Below are 12800 nucleotides of genomic sequence, written 5' to 3'. Positions count from 1 at the left end.
AGACAAAACAGTTTAAGAGAAATGGGAGTTGCTTTGTTAGTTTGAGGATAAAATTAATTGGATTATAAATATATATTTCAATTTTTATTCAATGTTTATTTAGTGATCTGAGCAAATCTATAAAGCACATTAATTTGTTTGAATTGTACAATTAGAAATTAGTACTTTTATGATACCTATATGCATATTTCTGTGTTTGTATGTTAGTCAATGTGCAATACTTTCAGTGAAAACTAATTGAAGCAAAATGCCATGAGCACTATTAATATTTAAGTACATTAATGCAAATTGGTCCTTATTTGACTTGGATATACAAGCTGCTACACCTGTAAATATAATTCTTAAAGGTTATTCATATAAACTGACACAAACAATCTAAAATGTGGATACAATAAATGCGATAAACCTTTTACTCCACTCAGCATTCAGCTTTTATTACATATTTGTTGCATAATGTAGCCAATTAGAAAAGCAACTTACAACTGTTTCCTTGGAATGTAGTCATTAAGAAAGCTGCTTCCCTCTCCCCACAGTGGAAATATGACAAAAAAGGGGACAGAAATAATATTAACACTAATAATCCCTACAGGGATAGACTGACCATATAGACATTTTTCCCCTCTTTTCATATTAATCAGAAAGTGAAATATTGAATATAGTTGATGCCATGATGCCAACCTGAGATTTATGAAGACAGGACACTAGTGTTATATTATAGCCAGTTAGGTGGTTAATATTTCAAAAAAGTGGTCCCAGCAGGAAGCAGGAGGTTTATTGAATCACTGCTTGGGTGTTGTTTATGATTTGTGTGCTTGGCTTCCTTGGTGCACTTCAACTTGTGTAAACTTGTCATATAGGACTTGCTCTGCATCAGTTTTTACCAGATCCTAACCCTGATTCCATTTATTTCACCCCTGACTTTGGTAAAAATGCAAACTCTGGAACGCTTTAACATCACAAGCCCCCCTTCCCAATGGCCACTGCAGTATGTTTCTATGTGATAGGGAAGAAGCAGTTTTTGTCAATTCATAAATGGTGTTAACAAAAGTAAAATGGAACGAAATCAGATTTAGCATTAAAGTGTAGCTTCCACCGAGTGCAGTTTGCAAGTTAAAAGAACCCACACATCTTCATTTATAGTGATTTGTAGATTTTTTTTTGAGGGGGGAATACCCCCATATTTGCAGCATTATCTAGGAGTGCTAATTACAGTTTACAAAAATCTTCATAGTATGTGCTTTTCTACTTAGGGTCCTTCCTTAAGAGTTTGAGATGCATAACAATACTTTGGGGTCAAGTGTTGTATTTTTCTTAGAATAATTTGCTGGATTCTATATTCCAGGAAGCATAGATCCAATAAGTCATAGGTTTTCAGCTAACATAAAATTACACGCTTAATTTCATTTGTTTCTACTTCATTAAAACTATTACTGTTAAAATTATTACTCTTCAATTGTATTATAAAACATTTTTCCTTCTATCATGTAATAATATTACTGTCATATTATAATATCTTACTATTACATTGGTAAGAATGTTTGAAGGTCCCCAACAGAAGCTTCAGAGGCCACAGGTTGCCCTAAGATTGAATCACTACTTTGGCTTCACATTTAGCTATTGGTGAAAACAAGAAAACTAGACTACGAAATGTCTACTGCATTATAAATGTCTGCTGCTAATAACCGGGAGATGTAAAGAGCTATGGTTATTGAACGCTTTGATGCAGTGGTGGGTTCTGGATCTCATTGCAACTGGTACAGTGCAACTGGGCTCAGCGTCCACCCCATGAATGCGTGCAACATGCGCAAACATGTGTGTATGCGTCCTTACCTCCTGTGACGCCTCTGCGATGCTCCAGATGCTTGGCGGAGAATTTAATATCAGCCCCAAATAAATGTGTTACAGAAGTTGCATGCTATGCCTTTAAGAAAATTATCATATAATGTGTTTTCATTGAATATTTTAGTAACATATACCTGTTTCACATAAAGGACCACTCCATCCAGCCTTGCATTGGCATTCATCTGGTACTACACATTCCCCACCATTGTGACAATGCTTATTACAAACCACTGAAAAACAAATTAAGGCAAGGTCAATTGTACCAATTATTAGCACCTGAATTTTGCCCTAAATTATGCTGATTGAAATCCAGGGCAGCCATTGAGAGCTTCTCAAGGACTACGTTATTAAAACCAAAATTCAAATGTCATGTAAACCCTTAATTTCTTAATGAACAGCTTTTAAAAAAACCTGATTCACACAGAAATTTCTTTTAAACCTATTGTAGATATCTTTGCAGAGAGGTGTTTTTAAAAAATGATCAAGGATAACAGGATAGTCAGTCACTGACCCGGATTTGTAGTTTAGATAGTGCAAAATATGTGTACTATTAAATTGTGACTAGTTTTAAAGACAGATTATCTTAAAGCTATTAACATATTAGTATACATGTTGAACAATAACTTGACTCTTAATGGCAATCCCCCCCGTCCTTTATATTCTCAGTATTTTAATGTATTTTTTTCAATGCTTTGAATTTTGCAAACATTATTATAAACAATGTTTCTCTGCAACAGAGCTGTTACAAAGTAAGTATTGAAAAAGATTGAATACATTTTATGGTGTTAATGTGCTTTTAGAAAGCACAACATCGGATATGATGTTACTGAGCATTAAATATATTTATTAATATTGAAATACTGAGTTACATGTTGCATACTAGATTAGATTTGATTTAAAATAATATCAGAATTATGGTCTGTCACACAGTCAGCCAGATGCTAAGATTGGATTTAGCATTTTTATCTACCTATTGAGTCCTCCCCAATTATTATTATTGCTGTTGTTGTGTAAAGTTTGCATTCTTCTTTCTTGTATTATTTATTAGCTATCAAAATGTGGGAAGATTGCTAAAGTTACATACGCATAATAGTATACTTACGTGTTTCACATCTTGAACCAACAAATCCATATGCACAGGAACAGATATTGTGACTGATACAGGTCCCTCCATTTTCACACAGTGGATTGCAAAGTGCTATACAAAAGAACAGAAAAATGATAACTGAATTTAGAATAGATTGACTGTAACATAATGAGAATCCTGTTGATCTATATTCTATCACTGACCTATCTCTGAACCAAGATAACTCAAAAGATACTCAAACTGCTGGGACTCATTCCCAATTCCCATGAATTGAAGTTGGGGAAGTTGGTTTGCTTCAACACCACTGCCACTTACCTAGCTGCTTCCCTAGGAGTTGCAATTCTGCTGGTTTCCCCACTGATGTTGTGCCTGCAAGCTTCCCACAAGGAAAGTAAATGGGGAAGCCAGCAGGAATTCTAGGGAGGGAGGAAAGGGGAAAGCTCACTGCCAGCTTCCCACAAGGAAACTCAATGGGGAATCCAGTTATTGTGTTATTATTACATATACTTTCACAAAGAGAAGCTAAGCTTTCTTCTGTGATCTTTGCCTGCCTGCTTCTTCTTGCCTGCCTCCAAACTTTCCATGTGGCAATTGATTATAACGTAAGAAAGATGTATGAAAGATATCTATAAGGTTTTCCAAAAAATATAATTTAATTGGATAAATGACTTTATAGTTATAGACACATTTTATTCCCTGGCCTTGACTTCCATAGCTTTTTTTTTAAAGCTATTCTTGTTCTCATATTATAATGCCATTAGAAAATGGTAAGGCAAACCAGTCTTCAGCTTCTGAATTTACTTGAATAAATAAACTGAATTTACTTGAATAAATACATCTCATTAGAGTTTTATAAAATTATTGATCACAGGCACTGCTGTTGTTACCATCCCATAATTTAAAATAGACTTATATTGTACAGGAATGATACTTGGTGAATAGTAACCGAAGTAAATTATTTATCAATGTCTAGCATAAGTATTTATTTATGGTTCACTGACAAATGCACGCTCGACAAAAGCGCGCCGACGAAACCGTGGCGAGAAAACCGCGAGGTCGAAATCGCACTGATGAATGCATGCAGAAGCGCGCCAACAACAGCGTGCCAACAAAAGCGCGCCTTCAACAAACAACTAATAACTCTAGTAACCCTAACCCTAACCCTAACCCTAACCCTAACCCTAACCCTAACCCTAACCCTAACCCTAACCCTAACCCTAACCCTAACCCTAACCCTAACCCTAACCCTAACCCTAACCCTAACCCTAACCCTAACCCTAACCCTTACCTTAACTTAAATCATGCTTTTGTGGGCACGGTTTTGTCGGCGCGCTGTTGTGGGAGCATTTATGACATCGCGGTTCTCTCGCCACGGTTTTGTCAGCGCTCTATTGTCGTGCACGCATTTGTCAGGTCACGTTTATTTATTAAGTTTGTGTGCTATCCAACTCATCTGGAGGTGACTAATTGCTAAGTTTGTGCAAAGCTTTCATTGAAATATGTGATTTTAAGATGATTTCATAAAATTACCTCTTTGAACTGAATAATCAAATCAGCTCTATTCACTGTCTTTCAGTCATTCAGAAAACCTGATGGACTTCTGCACAGGCACATAAGCCCTTGAATTGAATCACATTCATCAGATTGCAAATTTGAATCAAATCTACTCTTTGCATCAAAGTACAAATTCAAACTGAATCGTAATTTATTATCAGATTTATAGTAGCTGCATAATCAAGAACATTTCATATTTTGAGCCAGTGAAAAAGGCTGTACACCTTAACTGAATGGAAAAATATAAGGAGTTGCAATAGATTATATAGATGTTGGTCAAATGGTAGCAAAATATGTTTTCCCAGTGACTTGAACAATATAAGTACAGAGGAAAAGAATCAAGATCATGTGAAGTGTTAATGCATTATAAAGTGTTATAATGCCTTGGTAAGGCCACACTTGCAATACTGCATTCAGTTTTGGTCACCATGATGTAAAAAAGATGTTGAGATTCTAGAAAGAGTGCAGAGAAGAGCAATAAAGATGATTAGGGGACTGGAGCAGTGGTGGGTTGCAGATGGTAGGGCCCAGTACGGGTGTATCGGAGCCTGCCCGGAGCACCGGATACCGTTCCGGTATGGTACTCTGGAGGGCCCACCCACCCACCCGAGCTCCTTACCTTTGCTTTAAGCATTATGCACCTCTGCGCATGTGCATGCCGCATACGGCGCCTGGCTGACACTCTGCCAAGCAGCTGGAGCGTTGCGGAGGCTTGCAGAAGCGTCGCAGGCAAGCATGATGCATGCACCCAGCACACGTCCATGTGGGTGACACCAGTACCGGTTGGAATGGAATCTGGAACCCACCACTGGACTGGAGGCTAAAACATATGAAGAATGATTGCAGGAACTGTGTATGTCTAGTTTAATGAAAAGAAGGAAACACTGATAGCAGTGTTCCAATATTTCAGGGGTTGCCACAAAGAAGAGGGAGTCAAACTATTCTCCAAAGCACCTGAAGGTAGAACAAGAAGCAATGGTGGAAACTAATCAAGGATAGAAGCAACTTAGAACTGAGGATATATTTCCTGAGAGTTAGAACAATTAATCAGTGGAACACCTTGCTTCCAGAAGTTGTGGATGCCCCAACACTGGAAGTCTTTAAGAAGATGTTCGATAATCATTTGTCTGAAGTGGTATAGGGTTTCCTGCCTAAACAGAAGGTTGGACTAGAAGACCTCCAAGGTCCCTTCCAACTCTGTTATTCTCTTCTCTTCTCATACAAATGAGGAGTGCCCATTCTATTTGAGTGCAGGCGGTACGTCCCAGTACGGGTGTACCGGAGCCTTCCCGGAACACCAGATACCATTCCAGTACAGTGCTCCTTGGTCCACCCGCCCAAGGTCCTTACCTTTGCTTTAAGCATTTGGCACTTCTGCGCACGTGCATGGCGTGCCCATATTATTTCTAAGTATGACTTAAATTGTAGCTACTGTGTTCTAGTTAGCTACTAACAGCTCCCAGTAAGTGGACCCTAAAAATAAAGCTGCCATTTGGGCCGGAGAGTCTGAAAATGAAACTGTACTGTCTCATTTAGCTGCTGCCTGTCATTGCTTGCCTTAGTGTTACCTGTGGAAAACAGATTTCTCACAGGATCAGTTTTTGATTAAGTGCATCAGATATCTGGGGTTTGAAATTATCTCTGCCCAGGTAACCCTCTTGTTACCTCTTTGCACCACATTTTTTTTCTGGGTACTAGGAAAGTGTGGGAGAAATATTGTGGAGTGCATGAAGAATACACTCTCTGGGGAAAGTGAAGAACAGAAAATATTCTGTGATTGAACAAGGCAAATCTAAATATGGTAGGAAAGAACAAGAAGATTATTGCAAGAAAGAATAGGAGTGTTGATGATTGACTGCCCTTTCGTTCCCATTGCAGCCTATAGGAGGAAATAAAGATGGTGTGATGGTTAAGGTACCAAGCTGCAAAGCAGGAGACCATGAATTCAAGTCCCACCTTAGCCGTGGAAGCCAGCTGGGTGACTTTGGGCAGTCACTCTCTCTTAGCCCAAGCCACCACAAAGGTTTTTTTTTATTATTATGGAGAAAATAGGAGGAGGAAGTGTATTGTATACATTAGGTTATTTCTAAAATAATAATATAAATGAATGAATAATTTCTAATATGTTCTTAGATTATATGGGGTTTCTTGTCCAGGAGGATTATAATGTGCATGCTGACATCGTCCAATCAAGAACAATCTGGGATTTCATGTCTTCTTTGACAGCCATAAATTTGTCTCCATTAGTAGTAGCTGGCCCAGCATATTCTGTTTGGCTGGGATTGATGATTTGAAAGTGCAGAATAACTATGTGAAACCAATGTTATACATAGTTTTAGATGGGTTCAAATCATTGTCACAAATACCACAGGAAGAGTAGTTTATATAGGTATGCACTAAGTTACATAAGATCTTATTTATTTAATTCAATTAGCTAGGATAACATGGGTAATTGAAATGAACAATTTTTGCTGAAATGAAATCTGTTTCTCCCTGCCTATAGGAGGCACTGCTAAGATTTCTAATGAAAAAGAAAAAGAACACTCCTGGCCTGAATAACCAATTATGGGTCTATCTCATAAATATCATTTCTGGGAAAGATGATCAAGAAGGTGATAGTTTCACCCTCCAGATGCTTATGAAGGATTCTAATTATTAGGATCTAATTCAATCATAAAGATGCTTTGATTATTTTTGGGAAAATGCTAAGTGCCTTGGAATTCTCAAGGGTTCATTGTCATCAGCCACATAATTCTTCTGCTTCAACTGGGGGCCTGATCTTTTTTTTGGGGGGGGGAAGATTTACAATGCTTCACTCTGATGCGAGGAGTTTACATAATGGAATTATTGCTCAACAGTAGGCTGTTGACCTGTGGTGTCCTGCAGGGTTGCATCTTATCTTGCATTGTATTCATTAAACAGCTGGAGAAGGTCACAAAGAGATTTAGAGTGTGGTGTCTTAAGTATTGCTCCTTATCAGTTAACTGAAAGAGCAATCAATATGTTAAACATTGCCTAAATCTGATAATTGGGAGGATAAGGAAGAACCTACTCAATTAAAAACAGAGAAACCAAGGTACTCTTGGTAAATAGGAAAAGAGACCTTGAAGATGGAATAACTCTCCCTCTGAAAAAGCAAATTCACAATATAAGAGGGCTGGTAGGCTTCTGGGCTAAATACATTTGGTGTTGATTCTCAAAGCCGTGGTTACACTTCATTGGTATTATTACTACATATTCTATTTAAACTGGTACTATCTTTGAAAAATGCGCAGAAACAGCAGCTTGTACAAATCGTTACCAGCTAAGCTGCCAACCTGTACAAGGTACAGAATCATATACTACTGGTACTGCAAAATCAACCATTGTTTACTGGGCACACTTGTAGAGCCTATTATAGAGATTAACTTTCCCATGATGAAGCTGTTCAACTATTGGGATAACATTTACTCTAGCCATGAATATTTATCCTAATTTAATCTTCCTTTGCAGAAAGTATTTATAATCCTTATTTTTGTATATTTAGTGAGTTGACTATTAAAATCCACCATAGAGTACTTCTTTTCAGGAGGATAAAGAAGTATGAATAAAATACAATTATTTCCTTTGTATTTATAATAAAAATTGATTTTCTTGATTATCAGAGTTAGTTATGAATTATAATATAATTACCATATTTTTTGGCGTTTAAGATGGATCAGAATATAAGACAGACATTAGTTTTGGGGGAGGAAAATAGGGGAATAAATTCTGGCTACCAGGTATTCATCTGGCTTGTCCTTAGCCTGGTCAGCTTCAGCACATTAGTTTGCTTGCTGGTTTGCGGTTGGGGATGATGGAGGCTGTGCTTCTAAAGCACAGCTGATTGTTGGAGGAAGCAGCAATTAGAAAAGCAGGCAAAGCATGGAAGATTGCTTAGCTTATGTTTGGGCTGAAAAACAGTTTCAAAAGCACAGCTGATCCTTGGAGGGAGCTCTAGTGACTAAAGCAGGCAAAGCGGGGAAGGGGTAAGAGAAGGCAGCAGCTATTCCAGATAGCCATTTTGGTTACCATGTGCCCCATTTGGAGGCTGAAAATGCAATTTGCAGAGCCCAAAAACATAAGCCATTGTTGATGGCAATCTCTGAAGCCAGGAAGAGGATGCACAGAGTCCGAAGAATAGGGACCAGCAGGTGGGAGTGGCTATATTCGGAGTATAAGATGCATCCAAATTTTCAGTCTCTTTTAGGAGGGGAAAAAGTGTATCTTATACTCTGGAAAATACGGTATCTTATATTTCTTCCCATCCACTGGCCTAGCAAAGAATCCTCATTTATTTAGACTATAGTTCTTTGAAATCCTAATACATCAAGAATCAATTTATAAATTTATAATATTGATCCATTTTGTAGTTTTGTATCACTATTTATATCTAGATAAATATGATTAAGTCAAATTTCTGATCCTGATCTGAGTTGCAATTTCTGGAACACAAAGCTAAGAAGGAAGTTATCACAGGTGCAAGATGTGCAAGAGAAAATGCTTAGTTAAAAAATTACACATATTTGTGCTTACTAACAAAGGATGCATAAAATTACTAAGAAAAGAAAAATCTGAATTATAACTTGGAACTTTTTTACCTGAGGAAATGAATTCATTAAAATATTTCATATTTTAAGAAATTAATTGTTGCAATGGCAAAGAACAGTAGGATATGTGTGTACGAGAAATCATTGAAAATCTCAGATTTGAGTGATGGTTTTTTAATTATTCTATATAGAATATAAGTGGAAAATATTAAGGGGAAAATATATATGCGTGAGTACAAAATGTGTTTGCTAGATTTCAGACCAATGTGTATTATTTTTTTCCACAGATATGTGAGTGCTGAGCACTCAGGAATTGATCCAGAATTTTCCTGTTATATGTTAACCAGCACTAAAATGCACAGCTGTACATAGTGAAATGTACAAATAAAAAAATCAATATACATTAAGGAAGGATAGAAATTTAGTGGCTATTAGATTCAGTGGTGGAAAGACTGCCATTTTTTTTATTTATATTTTTTTTTTTTGTGAACAAAACTTTTTTATTTTTCTTTAAAAAAAACACAAATATGTCATCATTTGTCAATCATTAAGACATTGAAGTACAATTTTTTTGTTGTTGTGTGTACCCCTCCCTCCCTCCACCCCCCACCCCCCCTCCTCCTTCCCCCCCCCCCCGACTTCCCAGAACCCGTACACGGTATGGATTTTTAACTAACACAGTCTAAAATCTATTGAGAAAAAAGAAATAAAGAAATTAATGACATTCTAGATTGACCTTAGCTTCTTCTTACTGAACTGACTTTTAACAGTTTAAATCATTTCTGATCTTAAGCATAGGCTAACTGGAATTTCTTAGTCCCGTATTTATTTTGTATATAGTCAATCCATTTTTTCCAGTCTCGTTTATATCTCTCATTTGAATTATCTTTGAGATATGCCGATATTTTAGCCATTTCAGCTAAGTTTGTTACTTTCAATGTCCATTCTTGGATTGTAGGCAAGTCTTCCTTCTTCCAATATTGCGCCACCAACAGTCTTGCTGCAGTTATCAGGTGCAGAATCAAATTGGTCTCTACCACTGTAAAGTCAGTACATATACCTAGTAAAAATAATTGAGGACTAAACTTTATCCTTCTTTTAAAAACATTTTGCATGACCCACCATATTTTTATCCAAAATGCCTTAACCTTTTGGCAGGTCCACCATATATGATAATATGTAGCATCGAGAGAACCACACCTCCAACATTTAGGCTGAACATTCGGATACATAGAAGCCAACTTTTTAGGATCTAAATGCCATCTATAGAACATCTTGTAAAAATTTTCTCTCAGATTTTGAGCTTGTGTAAATTTCACATTTCTTACCCAGATTCTTTCCCATGTATCCAACATTATTGGTTCCTCAATATTTTGAGCCCATTTTATCATACAATCTTTAACTAATTCTGTTTCCGAATCCATCTGTATTAATACATTATATATCCTCTTTATATGCATTAAGCTTTGATCTCTTATTTGTTTAAACAGATTATCCTCAACTTGAATAAAACCAATTTTTTGATCTATTTTCCACCTAGCCTGTAATTGCCCATACTGGAACCATGTTTGAACTACCTTCTCCTCTTTTAATACCTCTAAAGATTTTAATTGTAATACCCCCCTTTCCGAGGTAAGAAGCTGTCTGTAAGTAATTCTGTCCTGTTTTTGTGCTGTATTCATATTTTCAATTGCGTGTCTAGGAATAGCCCACATGGGTATCTTGTCATTTAGTTTATATTGGTATTTCTTCCAGACCCGCAATAAAGCATTTCTTAAAATATGACTTTTAAAGTTCTTATCCAATTTTTTGTTGAATAACAGGTAAGCATGCCAACCAAATACCAGATCGTGTCCCTCAATGTTCAATATTCTATCATTGGTTAAATGAATCCAATCACTAATTACAGATAATGCCACTGCATCATAATATAGTTTTAAATTAGGTAGTTTCAATCCTCCTCTCTCACGTACATCTTGCATTATTTTCATCTTTACCCTCGGCTTCTTTCCTGCCCACACAAATTTGTTGATACCCTTCTGCCATTCTAAAAGGTTCGCATCTTTTTTAAGTATAGGTAACATTTGGAAGAGAAATAAAAATTTTGGTAAAATGTTCATTTTCACTGCCGCTATCCTACCCAGCAAAGATAAGTGCAATTTCTCCCATTTTTTCATCTCTGTCTGTATGCTATGCCAAAGTGGTTCATAATTATGCTTATATAATTTCCCATTTGAAGTTAAAATGTTAACTCCAAGATATTTGACTTTTTTAACTACCTCACATCCTAGCATCACTCCTAATTCTTCCTTTTGTTTAATATTCATATTTATAGCTAATATTTTGGTTTTTCCTAAGTTTATTTTAAAGCCCGACACTTGACCATATTGATTAATCATATTCATTAAAACCATACTGGATTCCTGTGGTTGTTCCAATATTATGACCAAATCATCCGCAAAAGCGCGGACTCTATATTCTTGCTGCCTAATCTTGATCCCTTTTAAACCATCCAAGCCCCGTATTTTATTCAACAATACTTCCAAATTATAATAAACAATAATGGGGACAAAGGACAGCCCTGTCTTGTACCTTTTCCAATTTGAAAAGAGTCTGTTAGACTTCCATTGACTATGATTTGTGCTGTTTGCTGTTGGTATATTGCTTTAATTGACTGTAAAAAATTATCTCCTATCTGCATTTTTTGCAGTATCTTCAACAGAAATTGCCAGTTAACTCGATCAAAGGCCTTCTCAGCATCCAAAAATATAAACGCAGCAGGGATCTGGTTGTTCTTTCCCAAATATTCTAATGCATTAATAATTAATCTAACATTACTTTTCATCTGTCTCCCTTGTATAAAACCTGTTTGGTCCGTATGTATCAATTGTTGAGTGACCAACATTAACCTATTTGCTAATATTTTAGTAAAAATTTTATAATCTACATTCAGTAATGAAATAGGTCTATAATTTTTGGGTTGAGTAGTATCTTGATCTTCTTTGGGTATCAAAGATATAAACGCTGTCTTCCAAGATGGAGGGACTTTACCTTCCGTTTGAATCATATTAAATAATTCTCTAAGAGGTTCTACCATTTCTAACTGTAAGTTTTTATAGTAAACCGCTGTCAAGCCATCTGTACCTGGTGCTTTCCCTGACTTTAATTGCTTAATTACCTGCAGGATTTCCCCCGAGGTTATTGGTTGATTAAATTTTTGCCTGTGTTCTTCTCTAACTGAAGGTATTTTCTCTTTGTCTAAATATTTGTCTATGTCTAAACCATTAATTTTATCCCCTTTATACAGTTCTGTAAAAAATTCCCAGAAAGCCTTTTGAATCTCTTCCTGTTGAAACACCTCCTTCCCTCTGTAAATCAGTTTAGATATATTTCGAGTTTTCCTTTTTTTCCTAATCTGATAAGCTAACCATCTGCCAGGTTTGTTTGCATTACAAAAAGTATTGTGTTTTGCATATAATAGATTAGTAGCTACCTGGTCAGAGATCAACATGTCAAATTGAGATTTTAATATGTTAATAGCTTCCTTAACCTTTGTATCATCTGGGTTCATTGTTAACTCCAGCTCTTTTCTCTTAATTTCCTCTTCCAGTTCTGTTCGTTTTAACCCTTGCTTATTTCTATGTGTTTTATTTATATTCATCAGAACTCCTCTCATATACGCTTTGCTTGCGTCCCATACAAATTCCATAGATGTACCCTTATTCATATTCAAAACAAAATATTCAGAT

General features: G+C 36.3%; 1 protein-coding gene across 1 annotated transcript in view; it reads right to left on the bottom strand.

The window, feature by feature from the left end:
* The window catches only part of VWDE (von Willebrand factor D and EGF domains), a 271722-nt gene that overhangs the window by 43439 nt on the left and 215483 nt on the right, over positions 1–12800 (bottom strand). The window contains exons 23-24 of the mRNA XM_087710932.1: positions 2945–3040; positions 1977–2072 (exon numbers count right to left, since the gene is read on the bottom strand). Of these exons, the coding sequence (XP_087567058.1) occupies positions 1977–2072; positions 2945–3040 (192 nt within the window). The remainder of the gene's footprint in view (positions 1–1976; positions 2073–2944; positions 3041–12800) is intronic.

Source organism: Thamnophis sirtalis, unplaced genomic scaffold, assembly GCF_051295495.1.
Source record: "Thamnophis sirtalis isolate CommonGarterSnake01/CBP01778 unplaced genomic scaffold, rThaSir2_p1.2 scaffold_1, whole genome shotgun sequence".
NCBI classification, from domain to species: Eukaryota; Metazoa; Chordata; class Lepidosauria; order Squamata; family Natricidae; genus Thamnophis; species Thamnophis sirtalis.
This window is presented reverse-complemented; position numbering and strand designations above follow the sequence as displayed.